This window comes from Hemibagrus wyckioides, linkage group LG13 (assembly GCF_019097595.1).
Source record: "Hemibagrus wyckioides isolate EC202008001 linkage group LG13, SWU_Hwy_1.0, whole genome shotgun sequence".
In the NCBI taxonomy this organism is placed as follows: domain Eukaryota; kingdom Metazoa; phylum Chordata; class Actinopteri; order Siluriformes; family Bagridae; genus Hemibagrus; species Hemibagrus wyckioides.
In genome coordinates, this window is record NC_080722.1 from 4,330,950 (window position 1) to 4,353,130 (window position 22,181).

Here is a 22,181-nt window from a genome sequence, read left to right on the forward strand (position 1 = left end):
TATATTCCATTTAATTTTAAAATCGTTTCCTTGCTAAAAAAACTTTTGGTGTCACATGGTGGTTAAATCCACTTGAAAAAATGCTTCATCCGATGGAAACATTGAACATCTAGATAGAAATGCTTTACTGCATAATGAAATCATTTGCATAAATATATTTATACCTCCCACAGACTTAACTTCTTCCTCTTATATACAGTATACTGTATATCCTCTTAGATATGAATATGATTATGGTGTTCATTAGGAATGCTGTTTTGATATGTTTGGGGGCTTCTATCCAGATGGGTGTGGTCTCTTTCAGAATGACTCTGCCCCCTTTCGCAGGTCACAAGCCCTGAGTCAATCAGTCAACCAATCAATCCTACTACCTACTACCGAAACAAAATACAAAACAAAAACCACAAAACAAATAATTAAAAACAAAACAATAAACACAAAACAAAACAATTAAAAAGAAAACAATAAACACAAAGCAAAAAATAAACACAAAAATAAAACAAACCAATAAACACAAAACAAAAAAATATATAAACAAAAAAAAACAAAAAATTAAAAACAAAAAATTTAAAAGAAAAAATCAACACAATCCACAATAAACTCTAGAGCTATGTTTATGATAAAACACAACAACAACAACAACAACTCAAAACTACCTGTTTTATTGCCACAAAAGAAAAAACAATATCCCTAATATCTTTTGAAGAACATTCCAGAGACTTACAGAGTCAATTCCAAGCAGCATTAAAGCTATTTTAAAGGCTTCGCCGTGACTCAAACCACTAAAACACAGTAGATGCTTTTTATCTCCTTTAATTTGTCACAAATAAGCTCCCAATTCTTTAATAATAGATAAACCTGGCTAGGTGAAATTATTGGTTGCCAAGCAACAGAGTAACCAGAGAAATGGTCGTCATTCATCCGTGGGCAATTTTGACATTCATTCAAACAATAAGGGTTATAGAGCTGAAAAGAGCTCTTATTGATAAAGCAATGAAGATAGTAATCATGTGGAGTGGAATAAGGAGAGGTGGGTAATTGGATTGGAACGATCTTCCTGCTACGTTTCAGCCTGGATGTTTAATATGTTTTTACGAGAGCCAATACTTTATCAAGCTTCTCTTTCTCATCTGAGTGTATGAATGAGCCCAGGAGCGACTCTGAAGCAGCTCCGTTAACAGCCTTGTTTTGTTTCTCTTAAAACACGATACGGAAGCGTTCGCTCGTGAGCCGGAGAGAAAATCTGCATGATTTTACGTCTGGGTTGTTTTTCACTCGCAGTCATTATACCACCAGAGAGGCTTTCGCACATGTCCAAGACCGCTCTCATTACGACAAACGTGGGTGTAAAGTGCTTTCAGGGGGGGAAAAAGAGAAAATACCAGCAAAGCCAACGGCGGAGAAATAAATCTCCATGGTGATGAGGCACAATCACAATCCTCCTCCTCTTCCTCCTCCACCTCTTCATGCTATTTATCTTCAGCCAAAGCCGGGACAGAGTCAATAGCGGTGACGCAACGGAGTGCAAACATGACAAAAGTGCCTCCGAGGCAGAGCAAATTGTTTTTAAGACTAAAGAGCTTTTCCTGTGTCATCTGCGAAAGGCTGCTTTTACACTTCGGGGAAATTTCATGTAACCAAGCCTGCTTACAAATCAGCTAAACGAATGGATCGGATTCGAATTCTCTGTAGATTCGGAGGCAGAAATTCAAGAGAAAATGAGCTGGTTAGAAAAGTGTGACAGTTACAGTAACGAAGATGCCATCATCATGTACTGGTGAACACACACACATACGATTTATCTTCAGTTACAAAATCTTTCTATTCACTAATCACCACTACACTAACAGTTGATCTTTTTTCCCCACTTCTTTTCTCAGTCTTCCTTTCAACCTGACTGGCTTGGAACGTAGTAAATACACCTCTTGTCTGAAATATTTTCCTGTACTATAAACTCGTACCAAAAGATTTTAAGAGAATTAAAAAAAAAAGAGCATGTGCTGTTATTAGAAGCTTAGTCTCAGCCTCAGACGTCACACACGAACCTCTGGCTGAACATCTGGTGCTTATAAAACACAAAAGGCTCATTCATTTGCAGGATTTGAATAAACAATCGATCTAGGGTTGTACACCGGTCTGTTTTTGTAGGGACTTTATATTTTCACGCCCCTAAACATGACACATCCCCAAAAACATCAGCACAATGTTGATTATTTTTCCAATAAATGCACAACCCCAGGAGTTTACTTTTCTTGATTTATCACTAACTTTCTTTTCACATCCACAGCCTCTGCACACTTTAAATAAGACTTTGCAGATGAAATAGTAAAATAAACAAACAAACAAAAAAAAAATCAGGTCCAAACTCTCTAATGTTTGCACAATTTGTCCCAATTGAACAATCTTTTAGTAAGAAATGTTTGCATAAACAATAAAACCTCAAAAAAACAAAAACAAACAAACTTCAGTTTCAGAACCTGAATTTGTTTTAACTCCAACGCTGCACAGATGTCGATATCTGGGTATGATATCATGGATGTGATAGAAAATTATCAGAGAGAATCAAGGGGAAGGTGTACAGGACAGTGGTGAGACCGGCCATGCTGTATGGTTTAGAGGCAGTGTCAATGAAGAAGAGACAGGAGTCAGAGCTGGAGGTAGCAGAGCTGAAGATGTTGAGGTTCTCTTTGGGAGTGACACAGTTGGAATGAGTACATCAGAGGGACAGCTCATGTTGGACGTTTGGGGGACAAAGTTAGGGAGGCCAGATTGTGGTTTGGACATGTCCAGAGGAGGGAGAGTGAGTATATTGGTAGGAGAATGTTGGACATGGAGCTGCCAGGCAGGAGGCAAAGAGGAAGGTCAAAGAGGAGGTATATGGATGTAATAAATGAGGATATGAAGCTAGTGGGTGTAAGTGTTGAGGATGCAGAAGAAAGGGATAGGTGGAGAGAGATGATTTGCTGTGGAGACCCCTGAAGGGAAAAGCCCAAAGAAGAAGAAGAAGCTGCACAGATGTCGATCAAGTAACACAGCTCATTTGCATATGGTGACGCCCACAAAACTCCATAAAAGGAAAGTACACAGAAAATCCGGAGCACGAAATGAGCTCTCAGGGTAAAGGCTGAAAGATAGAAGTCATTTTGACTCTAAATATATGTATATATATACGTGTGTGTTTGTGTGTTTATAGCTAAATCATCTGTTAGTTGAAGCATTTGTTAAAGTTTCTTTGATCATAACTGAAAGATTAATTTTATTTATCTTAATCTAAGTGTGTTGTCTCACTTTCTTTACTTTATCTTTAATTAAGTTCTTTATTTGTCACATATACATTACTGCAAAGTGAAATTCTTTCTTAGCATATCCCATCCTTGGAGGGTTGGGGTCAGAGCGTGGGGTCAGAGCACAGGGTCAGTGCAGGCACTTGAATCCCGATCTTCCGGTCAATGACCACTTGAGCTACCACCGTCCCCATTAATTAACATCAAGGGTTTTAACAAAATGTTCTCACTGGTGCTCTTCGTCTCTGACCTCTAACCAACACAAGTATGCAAAATAAGCAATTTGAACTGGACAGTATATTCCAGATATACACGGCATTCAAGCTGAGGTTTAAAAGTTCATTTGGCAGAGGCTCTTATCCAGAGCAACTTACATTTTTTACAGGTCTGTAATTGAGCGTCTTGCACAGGGGCCCAGCAGTGGCAGCTTGCTGGACCTGGGACTTGAACTCACAATCTACTGATCAGTAGTCCAACACCTTAAGCACTAAGATCCACATCCCTTTTCAAAGAGGTTTCTTCTTAAAGCATAAGTTTACACACCCTCAGGCGCAGGAAAAGGAGACAAAAATTTTATATCAGTGAAATATTGTACTTTAAAGAGTAGAAGTTATTGCTGAAGGAAGTGAATTAGATTCCTGTGACATCACATCCTGTTTTTGTGTGATTTTTGATGATCTGTGACCATTTTCAAAAACGGTAAACACACTATTATAAATACTGTAAAGTGTAGGAATTATTATTGATGAAAGTGCATTATTTTCCTGTGACATCACATCCTGTTTTTGCTATAGATTCTGGCGGAGGTACACAAACTTATAAGCAGGACTGGTTTAGAAATCATAAATCTGGGAGGTTTAATATTTATGGCATTTAATTCTTTATATTTATTACATATTTATTAACAGTAAAAAAAAACAAACAAAAAAACACTGGTGACATCACACACGTGGCATCGCTCCATCACGTGTGACTTTCACACTTCTGTCAGTTCCGAGAGTCTGGACATCGGTCATCACTGTGTCTCAGACCATGTCCACTAGTTTGAAGTTGTTCTCCTGCTTGGTGGGGACGATGTTGATGAAGGACTTGTAGAGCACGGCTCCTCTGGGCAGTTTGGGGATCAGGTCCCGTGCTTCGGTGCTGCGAGGAAGAGGAATGTATACTTCTTTAGTGAAGCGGACCGTCCCGTCCTCCAGAGCATACAGCGTGTTGTTCGTCCCCATGCCAACCTGTCCAGAGGAAAGACAACGGCAGCACTCAGAGTCAGAGTCGGGTAGTAAACACATGAGTGCAAAAGTTTGTAAACCCTATGCATTTGTGGCTTTAACAATCACAAAACACACCCCTCTAAATCCTGGAGAGATTGATTAGGTAACAAAAATACGATATTAAAAATAATAAAACAAAATGAATCAAAAATCTAATATTCAAAGCTGGAGATTATTTAGAACTAAAGCTATACATAATTATTTATAGAAGGATAAAAATAAAATAGGAATACATGAATATATATATATACAAATAAATTCTAGAAAATATAAAAAGTATATATCAAAATATTCTAGAAATATATTAATAATAACACACTCCTACACCACTGATATTTTGTTTAAAAAAAATAATAATAATGCATTAAATGCACAAAAATCTTACATGAGCTCCAGGATGCCAGCGCATGAGCCTCTGTGTGGCAAGGATGTTTCCTGCTCGAACAAAGTCTCCTACGAGGATACAACAATTTAAATGAATATAATAATTACCTAGTGATATTTTGTGAGTGTGAATAGAACAGGCTTGAAGTTTTTAAAATATCTGCTTAACATGTTAATTATTATCGGCAAAATTATATCGGCAAACTGGACCGAAAAGAAATCAATTATTAGTATTAGTTTGTTTTGGAAACTTTTTGCCCTTTTTTATCCTTTTTTTGTCCTTTATTCCTCTATTTTTCCTAATGTATTTATTTTTTCCACTTCACAAGCTGTGAAGATACACAACGACATAACGATGTGTCCAAATATGAAACATTCTAATTTACCGTCTTGTTTCTTGAAGCCGTATCTGTGACCCGGACTTTTCCCTCCCAGGTTCTTGCTGCTGCCTCCAGACTTCTTAGACGCAGGTCTGCTCGTGAGGACCGCTGGTGTCTGACATGACACGAGAAAACCTGCAGAAACACACAAACAGACATGTAAACACACACACAAGGCTTCATCCAGACGAACCGCCTCGGGCCTGAGGAGTTACACTCTGAACCAGAAGACATGGTCGAATCAATCCGAATCTTTTGAAGTCAGAAATGGAATATCAGCACTAGACTGCTAAAAAATTGAGTTATTTTTGTATATATTTTGTATACGTCTTCAGACAGGACAGATTCTGTGTGTTGTGACAATCATCTCAGAGAAGCCGGCGCTTTGAAATAAAGAGGAAGTCACGCCCATGTGCACAAACCGCTTCAACCATAGTGGACATTATGGTACAAAGGGGTTTCCTTTGCTTTTTTTGTTTTTTGTCCATGGAGGAAACCTGGAGAGCTTTGTGATTAAAAAAGTCAATTAAACAAACAAATAAATACATAAAATAAAAATAAATAAAAATAAATAAATAAAATAAATAAATAAATAAATAAATAATTTAAGAAATGCTTCTCCAGGCCCCTATTTAAACCCAATATACTGCATATATATATATATATATATATATATATATATATATATATATATATATATATATATATATATATATATATATAAATATATTGTCTAATTTTCCTGCAAGGACCAATAATTATACAGAGGTTTCAGAGCTCTCAATTGATAAGAGATACATTTATATTATTATACATATGTATTTATATGATATTACATCGGTTGTCTGATTGTTTATCATTTATGAAAATATATGAAAACCTATGACAAGTTTATAACACAGGAATTGCAGCTACGGAGTTTATCTGGTCCTAAATTAGATTTTAATATTTTCCACGCCACCTTTCCGTAACTTACCAGAAAGTCATTCTAGCATACAGTACATTAGCTAGGAAGGCTTTATAAAAACCTTATGTCAGGATTATGTCAGCTTATTGTATTATGAGACTGTCAGACTGAAAGACTTTACACAAGCTTCCTCTAAAAGAATCAGTCTACACGAACATTTAGAACGTATGCAGTATGTCAAGAGGTCCATGTAGGGGTTATGAAGTTTACATGTAGCGATATAAATACTGCTCTTAAGGAAAGAGTGATCATGCTACACATCTGTTCTCTATCCATCTACAGATCATTCATCATTATTCAAACCTCCCCTATTATCCCTGCCCTGTACCACCATGTTCATATAGGGGTTATGAAGTTTACATGTAGTGCTATAAACACTGCTCTGTTCATATCTGTTCTCTATCCATGGCGTGTCAAGGTCGAATACTGCAGTTTATTCACATGATTAAGATTTTCTATAATAAATATATTAAATTTAGCTCGTTTTACAGTCTAAACTTACAGATCTTACAGACTAACCTTTAAAAATTCAAATCCCACCCAAAAAAGATCTAAATAAATTCAGGAAAATACGCAATTTCCAGATGAATCGACTCTCACGTGTACCTTGAAACTAGCGTACTAAACAGTATGGACATCTTTAATGCGCTATTACGTACACATGCATACTATTTAGTACTCTAGTACGCATGCGCGGAGGAAGCGTTAACTCTGGAAGATTTAGCGAAATAACCGTAACAAATATTTATATATAGATCTATTCTACAATCTATTCTCGTGTGTTTGTTCCTTTTTAAATAATGTTAGGCGTTCCTAAATACTTGAAAGAAACACATTTTTTTACCTGCTCTCGGTCTTAACAACAAGGACACCAGCGCTGCCATTTTGAAGTACGTAATCACGCCGCGGTGACGCAAAGACGCTTGTTTTGACGCAGAATCTCAAACGTCAACCTACTTTCTATTTAACTGCTAAAATGTACATTTCTTCACCATATGCATTGATATATATGTCAGTGACGCGTTGTTTTAGCATAAAGGCATACATGTTTACGTGTTTATTATTCATATATTTTTTAAATAAATAATTAAGAAAGAATATTTCGGATGTAATGACAGGTTTGAGACGGTAGGTGGCAGCACCTAGCGCGTATAGCCGTGTTCAAGTCAACATAAAGAAGAGGAAGAGAGGAAGAAGGATGAAAATAAACCCGCGTTGTTTGGAGTTAGCTTTAGTTAGGTTCTTTAAAATAAACTAAAATAAAACTTTAAAGGTAAAATTTCATCTCAAGAAATTCACTGCATCTATTTTTTATTTGAATCCACGATGTTGTTCCGTCCCTCCTTCATGGAATAAAGGAATAAAACGCTCTGTGTGGCGCAGCTGCAGGAAAACAAGCAGCGACAGGTTGGTGTGATTGATGCAGAGTTGTTATTACCATGTTATAACTGTTTATTTTCCTCTAAAAGTCCCGCATGATGTGATTTTATTCCTTTAATATCAAGGAGAAGCTGCAATAGAATTGGATGAATTTTTATCCATTTATAGTTACTGTTAACGAGGTGGAACGTACAAGACATGTTTGTGTTATTACCTATGTTATGTAGCGGTTATAAATGATCATTACTTTACCAGCCTCTGTTTTTTGTTCTGTTTTAAAGTTCACACATACACTACAATCTGTCTGTCTGTCTATCTGTCTGTCTTTCTGTCTATCTGTCTGCCTGTCTTACTATCTATCTATCTATCTATCTATCTATCTATCTATCTATCTGTCTGACTGCGTGTCTGTCTGTCTGCCTATCAATCTATCCATCTGTCTAGCTTCCGTCCATCCTTCTGTCCATTCATTCGTCTATCTATCTATCTATCTATCTATCTATCTATCTATCTATCTATCTATCTATCTGTCTGTCTGTCTGACTGCGTGTCTGTCTGTCTGCCTATCAATCTATCCATCTGTCTAGCTTCCATCCATCCTTCTGTCCATTCATTCATCTATCTATCTATCTATCTATCTATCTATCTATCTATCTATCTATCTATCTATCTATCTATCTATCTATCTACCTACCTACCTATTCTTCCATACAATACTTTTACCCATCCATCCACTTAAATATCTATCTAATTGTCTATCTATCCCCCACTCTCTTCCTCTTCCTCTATCTCTCTCTCTCTCTCTCTCTTTTCATTTATTTCTCTCTCACTCTCTCTCTCTCTCTCTCTCTCTCTCTTTTCATTTATTCATCTATCTATCTATCTATCTATCTATCTATCTATCTATCTATCTATCTATCTGTCTGTCTGTCTGTCTGTCTGTCTGTCTGTCTGTCTGTCTGTATCTATCTATCTATCTATCTATCTATCTATCTATCTATTTACAGCGTGATGTTTCTGTAAGCTCAGGATGGGGAGCAGCAGTCGAGCAGGATTTTGTATGAGTGATGGTGACTCCAGCGACTCGGAGCAGCTCCCTGTCATCGATTTCTCACAAAAAACGAACACTTTGCCTCGTTCAGACTCCTCGGACTCTGCGATGAGTCACCCGGTCTCGACTCGACCTGCTGGAGGAAATGTCTTCACGGTCAGCAGTGGCAGTGAGGAGGAGGAGGAGGAGGTTTTTGTTCCTCTGGCTCTCAGACTGAAACAGAAAGCTGTAGCTAAGGTCAGATGTGAGAGTCAGAAGTGGTCAGTGAGTCAGAACGGAGGCTTGAAGATGAAAAGCTCAACCGCTCAGAGTGTTAAAACGGTCGAGGAAGATCCGGGTGCTCACGGAAAACAGGACGAAGACGCCAGGATCCGGAAGCGCAAACACACCCTGGAGGAGATGGAAGCGAGCCGAGAGGAGGCGCTGCGTAGGAAAGCTGTGCGAGAGAAGCAGCACGGAGAGAGGGAGAGGCTGAGAGTCGAGAGGAAAGCGCTGACCGATGCTGTGAAGGCCATGAGACCGGACGAGTGCATCAAACACGTGGTGGCAGTGGTGGATCCTGGTAGGTGGCGCTGTTGTTCCAGCACCTTCCTCACACTGTAACCTGCAGGGGTCAGTACTGACTGTATATGAGTGTGTGTGTGTGTGTGTGTGTATGTGTGTATGTGTGTATGTTGGTGTGTGTGTGTACACATTTGTGTGTGTGTTGGTGTGTGTGCACATTTTTGTGTGTGTTGGTGTGTGTGCACATTTGTGTGTGTTGGTGTGTGTGCACATTTGTGTGTGTGTTGGTGTGTGTGCACATTTGTGTGTTGGTGTGTGTGTGCATGTTTGTGTGTGTGCATGTTTGTGTGTGTTCACATTTGTGTGTATATTGGTGTGTGTGCACATTTGTGTGTATGTTGGTGTGTGGGTGTGTGTGTGAATGTTTGTGTCTCTTAGTGTGTCTGCACGCTTGAGTGTTTGTTGGTTTTTGTGTGTGCACGTGTGGGTGTGTATGTGTATGAATGTTTGTGTCTATGTTGGTGTGTATGTAAGTTGGTGTTTATCTTGCTGTGTGTATGTGTGGTGTGAGTGTAGGTTGGTGTGTGTGTGTGTGTGTATGTTGGAATTTGTGTGTGTATGTTGGAATTTGTGTGTGTATGTTGGTATGTATGCTGGTGTGTGTGTGTGTGCATTTTGGTGTTTATCTTGGTGTGTGTGTGTGTGTGTGTGTGTGTAGGCCTGCTGCAGATGGAGGGTGGTGGTGATCTCCTGACCTCACTGCACACGTTGGGATGCAGCTGCGCCATCGAGAAGCAGACGCTGCCACGGAGTGTGTCCTGGCTCAGACACACACCCTGTCCTCAGGTACACACACACACACACAGATAGTTTATCCCTGCTGGTTGGGGTGTGTGTGTGTGTGTGTGTGATGTTTTTTTTTGCTCTCAGAGCGGAGAGGTGGTGTGTGTCCCGGAAGCTCTAGTGGTGTTGCAGGTCCCGGTGGAAGACCTCATCAGCATGGTTCACAGCTCCGTGCAGGTGAGCAGCAGCTCTTTATTCTCTAACACTCATTAGCTCTGAAGACTCTGGCGCTTTAACGCTAATGCTCTAATGAGGCCATTAACTCGGCGTGTCCTTCTCGTGCGCGCGGAGGCGGGCGCTCGCTCTGATCAAATTAGCAGCGTGACTCTGAAGGTGAAGCGGAGTGCTAGATTTGACCTGTGAAGATTAAAAGTAATGGATGTAATTACACACCGCTGTTCTCCCTGACGGCCAGAACCATCTCCTGCTCTGGTCACTCTGCTGCAGGCTATGTAGAGCGGCTCCAGAGCTTAAAGCTGTGTGGCTTTGGGTTATTGTGTGTGTGTGTTATTGTGTGTGTGTGTTATTGTGTGTCTTATTGTGTGTGTTATTGTGTGTGTTATTGTGTGTGTTATTGTGTGTGTGTGTTATTGTGTGTGTGTGTTATTGTGTGTGTTATTGTGTGTGTTATTGTGTGTGTTATTGTGTGTGTGTGTTATTGTGTGTGTGTGTTATTGTGTGTGTTATTGTGTGTGTGTTATTGTGTGTTATTGTGTGTGTGTTATTGTGTGTTATTGTGTGTGTGTGTTGTTATTGTGTGTGTTATTGTGTGTGTGTTATTGTGTGTGTGTGTTATTGTGTGTGTTATTGTGTGTGTGTGTTAGTGTGTGTGTGTGTGTTATTGTGTGTGTTATTGTGTGTGTGTGTTATTGTGTGTGTGTGTATTATTGTGTGAATGTGTGTGTTATTGTGTGTGTGTGTATTATTGTGTGAATGTGTGTGTTATTGTGTGTGTGTGTGTGTATTATTGTGTGAATGTGTGTGTGTGTTATTGTGTGTGTGTGTGTTATTGTGTGTGTTATTGTGTGTGTGTGTGTGTGTGTGTTATTGTGTGTGTTATTGTCTGTGTTATTGTGTGTGTGTCTGTTATTGTGTGTGTTATTGTGTGTGTGTGTTATTGTGTGTGTGTGTTATTGTGTGTGTTATTGTGTGTGTTATTGTGTGTGTGTGTTATTGTGTGTGTGTGTTATTGTGTGTGTGTGTTATTGTGTGTGTTATTGTGTGTGTGTGTTATTGTGTGTGTGTTATTGTGTGTGTTATTGTGTGTTATTGTGTGTGTGTGTTATTGTGTGTTATTGTGTGTGTTATTGTGTGTGTGTTATTGTGTGTGTGTGTTATTGTGTGTGTGTTATTGTGTGTGTGTTATTGTGTGTGTGTGTTATTGTGTGTGTGTGTGTTATTGTGTGTGTTATTGTGTGTGTGTGTTATTGTGTGTGTGTGTTATTGTGTGTGTGTGTTATTGTGTGTGTGTGTTAGTGTGTGTGTGTTATTGTGTGTGTGTGTTATTGTGTGTGTGTGTTATTGTGTGAATGTGTGTGTTATTGTGTGTGTGTGTTATTGTGTGTGTGTGTGTGTGTATTATTGTGTGAATGTGTGTGTAATTGTGTGTGTGTTATTGTGTGTCTGTGTGTTATTGTGTGTGTGTGTATTATTGTGTGTGTGTGTGTGTTATTGTGTGTGTTATTGTGTGTGTGTGTTATTGTGTGTTATTGTGTGTGTGTTATTGTGTGTGTTATTGTGTGTGTGTGTTATTGTGTGTGTTATTGTGTGTGTGTTATTGTGTGTGTTATTGTGTGTGTTATTGTCTGTGTTATTGTGTGTGTGTGTTATTGTGTGTGTTATTGTGTGTGTGTGTTATTGTCTGTGTTATTGTGTGTGTGTGTTATTGTGTGTGTTATTGTGTGTGTGTGTTATTGTGTGTGTGTGTGTGTTATTGTGTGTGTTATTGTGTGTGTGTGTTATTGTGTGTTATTGTGTGTGTGTGTTATTGTGTGTGTTATTGTGTGTGTGTGTTATTGTGTGTGTTATTGTGTGTGTGTGTGTGTTATTGTGTGTGTTATTGTCTGTGTTATTGTGTGTGTGTGTTATTGTGTGTGTGTCTGTTATTGTGTGTGTTATTGTGTGTGTGTGTCTGTTATTGTGTGTGTTATTGTGTGTGTTATTGTGTGTGTTTGTGTGTGTGTGTTGGTGTGATTGTGTTGCTGATGTGTGTTTCTACCTGCATTTGTTTGTGTGTATGTTGGTGTATGTGTATGCTGGTGGGTGTGTGTGTGTGCAAGTTTGTGTATATGCTGGTGTGTGTGTGTGTGTGTGCACATTTGTGTGAACGTTGGTGTGTGTGTCTGTGCACGTTTGTGTGTATGCTGGTGTGTGTGTGTGTGTGTGCATGATTGTGTGCATGTTGGTGTGTGAGTATATGTATGCTGGTGTGTGTATGCAGGTGTGTGCATGTTGGTGTTTGTGTGTGCATGATTGTGTACATGTTGGTGTGTATATGTTGGTTTGTGTGTGTGTGTATATTGGTGTATGTGTGTTTATGTATGTTGGTGTGTGTGTTTATGTTGATGTGTGTGTGTTTATGGTGATGTGTGTGTGTGTGTGTGTGTGTTTATATTGATGTGTGTGTGTGTGTATGTTGGTGTGTGTGTGTTTATGGTGATGTGTGTGTGTGTGTTTATGTTGATGTGTGTGTGTGTGTATGTTGATGTGTGTGTGTGTGTGTTTATGGTGATGTGTGTGTGTGTGTGTGTTTATGGTGATGTGTGTGTGTGTGTGTGTGTGTGTGTTTATGTTGATGTGTGTGTGTGTATGTTGGTGTGTGTGTTTATGGTGATATGTGTGTGTGTTTATGTTGATGTGTGTGTGTGTATGTTGGTGTGTGTTTATGTTGATGTGTGTGTGTGTGTGTGTGTGTGTATGTTGGTGTGTGTGTGTTTATGGTGATGTGTGTGTGTGTGTGTGTGTGTGTGTTTATGTTGTGTGTGTGTGTGTGTGTATGTTGGTGTGTGTGTGTTTATGGTGATATGTGTGTGTGTGTTTATGTTGATGTGTGTGTGTGTATGTTGGTGTGTGTTTGTTTATGGTGATATGTGTGTGTGTGTGTTTATGTTGATGTGTGTGTGTATGTTGGTGTGTGTGTGTGTGTATGTTGGTGTGTGTGTGTGTTTATGGTGATATGTGTGTGTGTGTTTATGTTGATGTGTGTGTGTGTGTATGTTGGTGTGTGTGTGTTTATGGTGATATGTGTGTGTGTGTATGTTGGTGTGTGTGTTTGTTTATGGTGATATGTGTGTGTGTGTGTTTATGTTGATGTGTGTGTGTATGTTGGTGTGTGTGTGTGTATGTTGGTGTGTGTGTGTGTTTATGGTGATATGTGTGTGTGTGTTTATGTTGATGTGTGTGTGTGTATGTTGGTGTGTGTGTGTTTATGTTGATGTGTGTGTGTGTATGTTGGTGTGTGTGTGTTTATGGTGATGTGTGTGTGTGTATGTTGGTGTGTGTGTTTGTTTATGGTGATATGTGTGTGTGTGTTTATGTTGATGTGTGTGTGTATGTTGGTGTGTGTGTTTGTTTATGGTGATATGTGTGTGTGTGTTTATGTTGATGTGTGTGTGTGTGTATGTTGGTGTGTGTGTGTTTATGTTGATGTGTGTGTGTGTATGTTGGTGTGTGTGTGTTTATGGTGATGTGTGTGTGTATGTTGGTGTGTGTGTTTGTTTATGGTGATATGTGTGTGTGTGTTTATGTTGATGTGTGTGTGTATGTTGGTGTGTGTGTTTGTTTATGGTGATATGTGTGTGTGTGTTTATGTTGATGTGTGTGTGTGTGTATGTTGGTGTGTGTGTGTGTTTATGGTGATATGTGTGTGTGTGTGTGTATGTTGGTGTGTGTGTGTGTGTGTGTATGTTGGTGTGTGTGTGTGTTTATGGTGATATGTGTGTGTGTGTTTATGTTGATGTGTGTGTGTGTGTGTATGTTGGTGTGTGTGTGTGTTTATGTTGATGTGTGTGTGTGTGTATGTTGGTGTGTGTGTGTGTTTATGGTGATATGTGTGTGTGTGTGTATACAGGAGCAGAGGAGTGGTGTAGCGAGTGAGCGTGGTGTAACCCTGACCTCTTGGGTTGTGCGTCTGCAGGAGAGGAACAGGGACAGAAGCCTGAGTCTGTCTGTGATCGACACTGAGAAATATTTTAAGTGAGTGTTTTCTTGCTGTTCTTTGTGAGATCAGTGAAACATGTAAACACAGCAGTGGGAGATGAGGACAGGAAGAGGAGGTCAGTCACTGCAGATGTGTTCTGATGCAGATGTGTGTATTGAAGCATGTAGAAAAAGGAGCTGAAGGAGAATGAACACAGTGAGAAGGTAATGGCTTTAAAAGTGAAGGAGGAGACGCTCAGGCCGCACTGCCCCAGACAGCTGCAGTCTGATTCACTCCAGTCACTGCCTCGCACGTCTCACTCACACGGCTCCCTCTCTCACGTGTCTGCACATCTCCCTCACATGTATGCACGTCTGCACGTCACCCTCACACATTTCCCTCACACGTCTCCATGCCTCCTATCTGCACGTTTCCCCCACATATCTGCATGTCTCCCTCACGTGTATGCACGTCTCTCTTACACGTCTGCACGTCATCTCACACATCTCCCTCACACGTCTCCATGCCTCCCGTCTGCACGTTTCCCCCACGTCTGCATGTCTCCCTCACACATCTGCATGTCTCCATCACACGTCTCTCTCACACGTCTCCCTCACATGTCTCCATACCTCTCATCTGCACATCTCCCTCATGTGTCTGCACATCTCCCGCACATGTATGCATGTCTCTCTTACACATCTGCACCTTGCCCTCACATGTCTCCCTTACACATCTCCATGCCTCCTGTCTGCATGTCTCCCTCACTTGTCTGCATGCCTCCCTCACACATCTGCACATCTCCATCACGTGTGCACGTCTCTTTTATTTGTCTACAGCTCACCCTAACACGTCTCCCTCACACGTTTGCACGCCTCCCTCACAGCTGCATGTCTCCCTCACACATCTCCCTCACACATCTCCCTCACACATCTCCCTCACATGTCTCCCTCACATGTCTCCCTCACACATCTCCTTCACATGTGTCTGCACATCTCCCTCACACGTCTCCCTCACATATCTCCTTCACATGTGTCTGCACATCTCCCTCACACATCTCCCTCACACATCTCCCTCACACATCTCCCTCACATGTCTCCCTCACATGTCTCCCTCACACATCTCCTTCACATGTGTCTGCACATCTCCCTCACACGTCTCCCTCACATATCTCCTTCACATGTGTCTGCACATCTCCCTCACACATCTCCCTCACACATCTCCCTCACACATCTCCCTCACATATCTCCCTCACATGTCTCCCTCACACATCTCCCTCACACATCTCCCTCACACATCTCCCTCACACGTCTCCCTCACATGTCTCCCTCACATGTCTCCCTCACATGTCTCCCTCACATGTCTCCCTCACACATCTGTATCTCTTGTTCGCAGGAGTCAAAACACTAAGGGTCAGCAGAAGTTTCGGGACGCGGTGCTGGGGGACGAGACGAAGAAGAGGAAGAAGAAAGACGTGGAGCAGCTTCCTAATGTTTCCCGTGTGGAGATGGAGGAGGCATGTTAAACATCTCCTTTAATAATAATAATAATAATAATAATAATAATAATAACAGCAGTATTCATAAATGTTTCACAGTATTAATAAATTAATAATTAATTAACTAATTAATTAATGTAACGATACAACATACATTTACAACATAAATCAGTTAAAAAACAAAATAAATAAATAAATAAAAAGTCAACATTAAAAAGATTCTATAAATATCTGATCTATTAACCGTTATTCCTTCGCCAGCTTCTTTTTTCTCTCTCTTTTTTACTGTATGTTGATCAGATTCAGTGCCAGCTTCTGATTGGTCAGATGGTGTTGATGTAGTTTCTGTAACAGCAGCTCTGGTCACTCCATATCACCGGTTTATACAGTGGTAATGCTGTTACCGTTTCTATGGCAACCGCATCCACAGGGGCTTGTAATGCTTTCTCTGAGTGGTGAAAGTTAACATTTACACAACAGATAGATCTTATCTGTAGAGTGTGTGTGTGTGTGTGCGTGCATGTGTGTGTGTGCGTGCATGTGTGTGTGTGCGTGCATGTGTGTGTGCGCGTGCATGTGTGTGTGCGCGTGCATGTGTGTGTGCGCGTGCATGTGTGTGTGCGCGTGCATGTGTGTGTGTGCGCGTGTGTGTCAGGCTAAAGGGCGATCCAGATACGCTGCTTTATTAATTGAATTCTGTGCAATTTCATTAGCCGTCACACTTCATCAGCAAGTCAGTCACTTCAGACATTTATTAATTTGTATGAAGCTTTAATCGCGAAGTCGGACAGAATCCAATCTAAGCACGAAGACGCCGGTCAGACACGCACTACACCGCGTACAGGAACGCATCCCGCCAAGAAGAACAGATTAGCGTAGAGTTCGGTATTCATATACTTGTCTATTGTCAATTTTGCACTGTTTTCCAAAAATATTGGCACCCCTTGTTAGATTAAGCAATAAAATCATTCTCTAAAATTAACACTACATGCAATAGTTGAACGATAGGAGATGTGGGATGTGCTAGCTCAGTGTTTAAGGTGTTGGACTATGGATCACAAGGTTGTGAGTTCAAATCCCAGGTCTACCGAGCTGCCACTGCTGGAGCCCTGAGCAAGACCCTTAACACTCAGTTGCATAAAATGAGATTAATTGTTGCTCTGGATAAATGTGTCTACCAAATGCCAGAAATGTATTTGTGTTCAAGCACAAACAAAATCCCATTAGAAGCACTATGTGGAAGTATTTTGTCTGAAAATGATATGCATGCCAAAAGTATCGGCACCCCAGGAATAATTTAAATAGAAGAAAACTGTGACCTAGTAAAGACACCTAATGGCTAGTCCCAGTGGAGGAGCTGCTGAGTAATTGCGTGTCTTATTTTGGTCCAATCTAAAACAGTCCTGGGATCGGTCGTCATGGCGATGTAGGTGGTCAAGACAACTGGAATAGCTGCTTTCTTAGCCTCTTTGCTTTGTCTAAAGCCATAACCATGTTGTTCTTAATTCATTTTTTTAGTTTAGTGTTGATGCTGGATTTAGAGACATAGACATGTGCATCGTGATGAGTCGTGAATACAGGGTAATGTTTCTAGATTAATTCTAATTTCTATTATAAATGAAATATTCATTAATAAGGAAATATTAATCTACAGTCTGGGGTAGAAAGAAATCAGCCCCAGCCTCACTGTGTTTGTTAAGAGCAAATAATGACCCAGAGTGAGAGTTTTCTGCTGTGAGCACCACCACCACTCACAAATGAGCCGAACCTCAACCTGCTAACATCTAAACCTTCACCTCTCGCTCGTCCTGCAGGCTTTAGTCGACCTCCAGCTGCACACAGGGGTCCAAGTCCACTTTCACTCGAGCTGGAAGGACTTCACTAATTACGTTACCATGTCAACCAAGGCAGTGGCTGAAGCACCGTTCAAGTGAGTGGGAGGCAGATGTCCATCCCTCTCTCTCTCTCCATCCCTCCCTCCATCTCTCTCTTTCTCCAACCCTACATCTTACCTTCTCTGTGTTCTATCTGGGAGGTCAGACTGGGTTACTGCTCACTGTGTGTGTGTGTGTGTGTGTTTAAGGCGGGAACGAGACAAGACAGGTTTTAGTTTCTGTCTGGAGAGCGAGTGGGCTGGTGGTCAGAAGGTGGAGAGAGCAGGGAAAGGACTTCTTCAGGTGTGGAAGAGGCAGATCCAGCAGCTGAACCGCGTCAGTGCAGACATGGCTACGGCCATCCTCAGCGCATATCCCTCTCCTCAGCTTCTTATTCAGGTTAACGAACACTTCATAACACGTAGATGTGTAAACACAGCGGTATGGGGCGGGGATAATGGGGGAGGTTCCAATAATGATTAATGGTCTGTAGATGGATAGAGAACAGAGATGAACAGAGCAGTGTTTATAGAACTACATATGAACTTCATAACCCCTACATGACACCCAACATAATGCATACCTTTTAAACGTTTGTAAAGACTGATTTTTTAGGTGGAAGTCTCTCAGTTTGGAGTCGGTCTGACAGTCTCACAATACAGTAAGCTGACATAAGATATGACATATGGGTGTTATAAAACCTTCCTAGCTAATGTACTGTAGCTAGAATGACTTTCTGGTAAATTAAGGAATGGTGATGTGGAAAACATTAAAATCTAATTTAGGACCAAATAAACTCTGTAGCTCCAATTCCTGTGCTGTGAACTCTTCATAAGTATTCATATAAACGTCATAAATCTAGAAATTTATAGAAGATTAATTGCTAAGATGATCATCATATGTTTTAATATTTAGGGGAAAAAAAAGTATGCAGAATTGTTTTTGAAATATATAAATCAGGAAAAATAATGTACGTCTTAAAATGTAAATCTTAAATAAATTAATTAAAAAATCCTTAATAGAATAAAATTGTATATTATAGAAAATAGAATAAAATTCTGTGATATTTCTTATGAATTTTAAGCAAACACTTAATTTGAATAATTTAAAAACAATTTTAAATAAATTAAAAAACATATAAAGAAGGAACAGTTTTCACTTTCCGGTGGTTAAAAAAAGAATTATTTAATATTTGTAGGTAACTGTAAATAAATAAATAAATAATAATAATAATAATAACTGATAATAATAATAATTGCACATGTTTTAATGATGTCATTGGCACTCATGGATAATTATCATGGATATTGTAATGCATTTATTTATTTATTTAAATAAAGAATGAAAGCATATGCAATTAATGTGTAATTTGGTCCCTCCAAAAATTGCTGACTTTTTGTGATTGTTCTGGATTAATGCCTGATTTTGTATATATTTATTTATTTATTTTTATTTGTGTTTTTTTGTGCTCATATATTTTTGTGTTAAATTGTTATAGTGACACAGACACTGTATATACAGTATGTTGTATAGTGTGTGTTTATCCAGCGCATGTTCCTGATTCACAGGCGTATACACACTGCAGGTCAGAGCGAGAGAAAGCCGCCTTGCTGTCGGACGTTCTGATTCGTCGCGGTGAAGGCGTGACCTCGACGACCCGCAGGATCGGTCCAGAGCTGTCCAAGCGAATCTACCTGTTGATGATGTCATCAGACCCCCAGCAGAGCCTCGATTCCGTGGCATGAACATTACGTTTTTATCTGTTTGTTTTTATGCAGTTTGTTATTAAATGTTTTCATTCAGAGTGACGTGATTTTTATTCTGCTTCACATTTACGCTGTAGAGTGCACCTTCTCTCTCTCTCTCTCTCTCTCTCTCTTCATCTCTCTCTCTCTCTCTTCATCTCTCTTTCTCTCTCTCTCTCTATTCATCTCTCCCTCTCTCACTCACTCACTCTCTCTATTCATCTCTCCCTCTCTCACTCACTCACTCTCTCTCTCTCTCTCTCTTTCTCCATCACTCACTCCTTCCCCCCCTTTCTCCATCACTCACTCCTTCCCTCTCTTCCCCCCTCTCTCCATCCCTCCTTCCACCCCCCTCTCTCCCTCTTCCACCCCCCTCTCCATTCCTCCCCACACAGAGCTCGCGCTCTCTCTCTCTCTCTCTCTCTCTTTCCTTCCCCGCTGCGTGTCATGGTGAATGATAGGGCACAGAGCTCCTTTCACATCCAGTGTGTATTCCTCTCAGAAGCTCTCTACACTTAAAGCAATTTTCTCCTGACACTGACCCACCACTTGGACCGTAAAGGACTTGAGGTCAGCGTCATAGCCTCTCTTTGTGTATTATTTTTTTCCGCCTCTCTCGCGCTCTTTTGTCGGCTCTCGCACGCCGCCGGTGGATGACAGGCCGTCGGTAATTGCGGAACCTACAATTTGCTTACTCTCGCTGTGTTATTTTGTTAAAAAAAATAAAAATACGCAGACCTGTCACCCCCCCCCCCCACCCCCAGCTAAAACGTCTCCCTGAGCTAAACACCGCCGCTCGCTACAGTGCTCTACAGCCTCATGGCTCATTTCCAGCACATTAGCGAATGGCACCTGACAGAGAGTGGCGTATCGCACGGAAAACGAGCGCCGGCTAACGAGCTGTTAAACGTGCTTAAGAGATGAGACGCGTGACGCAAAAAAAAAACACCTTCCCAAAAGGCTGCAGGACTTTTTTCCTTGGGGAAAAAACACAAGATGCGTGTGCGCATTTCTGTATGGGGGGACACATACACACACAGTGTTGTGCTGTTACAGGAACCTAATAGACGATCTCCAGTGATGGAGCAGAGCTTTACTTTATTGGTATTTATACAGACACCCTTATCCAGAGCAACTTACCATTTATCTCATTTTATACAACTGAGGGTTAAGGGCCTTTTTCAGGGGCCCAGCAGTGGACCTGGGGTTTGAACTGACAACGTTCCGGTCAGTAGTCCAACACCTTAACCACATGTCCCTGTAGAGCTCATGTAGCTGATTAATCCATACTCAGCACATATCCCTCTTCTCAGCTTCTTATTCATGCTAACGAACACTTCATAACACAGAGATGTATAAATGCGGGCAGGGGGCGGGGATAATGGGGGAGGTTTGAATAATGATGAATGATCTGTAGATGGACAGAGAACAGATATACTCTTTGCATGTGAGAACTGTGTATAGCATTACATGTAAACTTCATAACCCCTACATAACACCCAACCTATTGCATACGTTCTCAACATTTATAAAGACTGATTCTTTGAGAGGAAGCTTGTGTAATGTCTCTTAGTTTGGAATCTGACAGTCTCACAATACAGAAAGCTGACATTAGCCTGACATAAGGTTGACATAAAATTGCTATAAATCCTACTGTATGCTAGAGTGAATTCCTGTAAGTTACAGAAAAGTGATGTGGAAAACAATAGAATTTAGGACCATATAAATTCCATAGCTGCAATTTGTGTGTTATGAACTGGTCATAAGTTTTCATATAAACGTTATAAATCTAGAAATCAGAAGATTAAATGCTAGATGATGGTTATATGTTTTAATATTGGTGGTAGGGAGGATGCAGAATTGGAATTTCTAAATAGAATAGAATTCTGTAATATTTCTCACAATACAGAAAGCTGACATAAGCCTGACATAAGATTGTTATAAATCCTTCCTAGCTAATGTACTGTAGGCTAGAATGACTTTCTGGTAAGATACGGAATGGTGACGTGTAAAATATTACAATTTGGTCTAAATTAGATTAATGATTAATGATTAAAGACCTTATTTCCTTCTTATTAAAGAACAACGCATCATGTGCGTATTTTTTTTATCACGTTAAAGTTGCCTTTAATGTTTGAGTTCCTGTTCCGACATACACTATATTGCCAAAAGTATTCGCTCACCCATCCAAATAATCAGAATCAGGTGTTCCAATCACTTCCATGGCCACAGGTGTATAAAATCAAGCACCTAGGCATGCAGACTGTTTTTACAAACATTTGTGAAAGAATGGGTCGCTCTCAGGAGCTCAGTGAGTTCCAGCGTGGAACTGTGATAGGATGCCACCTGTGCAACAAATCCAGTCGTGAAATTTCCTCGCTCCTAAATATTCCACAGTCAACTGTCAGCTGTATTATAAGAATGTGGAAGTGTTTGGGAACGACAGCAACTCAGCCACGAAGTGGTAGGCCACGTAAACTGACGGAGCGGGGTCAGCGGATGCTGAGGCGCATAGTGCGAAGAGGTCGCCAACTTTCTGCAGAGTCAATCGCTACAGACCTCCAAACTTCATGTGGCCTTCAGATTAGCTCAAGAACAGTCCGCAGAGAGCTTCATGGAATGGGTTTCCATGGCCGAGCAGCTGCATCCAAGCCGTACATCACCAAGTGCAATGCAAAGCGTCGGATGCAGTGGTGTAAAGCACGCCGCCACTGGACTCTAGAGCAGTGGAGACGCGTTCTCTGGAGTGACCAATCGTGCTTCTCCATCTGGTAATCTGATGGATGAGTCTGGGTTTGGCGGTTGCCAGGAGAACGGTACTTGTCTGACTGCATTGTGCCAAGTGTAAAGTTTGGTGGAGGGGGG

General features: G+C 40.6%; 2 protein-coding genes across 5 annotated transcripts; one reads left to right on the forward strand and one right to left on the reverse strand.

The window, feature by feature from the left end:
• Positions 1–4,140: 4,140 nt before the first annotated feature.
• On the reverse strand, positions 4,141–7,191 carry mrpl27 (mitochondrial ribosomal protein L27). The gene is made up of 4 exons (XM_058405682.1): positions 7,131–7,191; positions 5,326–5,454; positions 4,941–5,008; positions 4,141–4,516 (listed from the first exon to the last, which is right to left on the reverse strand). The coding sequence occupies exons 1-4, from the start codon at positions 7,168–7,170 to the stop codon at positions 4,310–4,312; spliced, it is 444 nt and encodes a 147-aa protein (XP_058261665.1). The 5' UTR covers positions 7,171–7,191; the 3' UTR covers positions 4,141–4,309.
• Positions 7,192–7,465: 274 nt separating this feature from the next.
• Positions 7,466–19,366, forward strand: eme1 (essential meiotic structure-specific endonuclease 1). 4 transcript variants are annotated; one of them, XM_058405696.1, is made up of 9 exons: positions 7,466–7,693; positions 8,674–9,279; positions 9,940–10,067; positions 10,152–10,241; positions 14,134–14,258; positions 15,595–15,715; positions 17,512–17,627; positions 17,781–17,970; positions 19,140–19,366. In XM_058405696.1, the coding sequence occupies exons 2-9, from the start codon at positions 8,697–8,699 to the stop codon at positions 19,314–19,316; spliced, it is 1,530 nt and encodes a 509-aa protein (XP_058261679.1). In that variant the 5' UTR covers positions 7,466–7,693; positions 8,674–8,696; the 3' UTR covers positions 19,317–19,366. The 4 variants fall into 4 exon arrangements, with proteins under 4 accessions (XP_058261679.1, XP_058261681.1, XP_058261680.1 ...); XM_058405698.1 differs by having other exon boundaries at positions 8,691–9,279; XM_058405697.1 differs by having other exon boundaries at positions 8,696–9,279.
• The last annotated feature ends 2,815 nt before the right edge of the window (positions 19,367–22,181 follow it).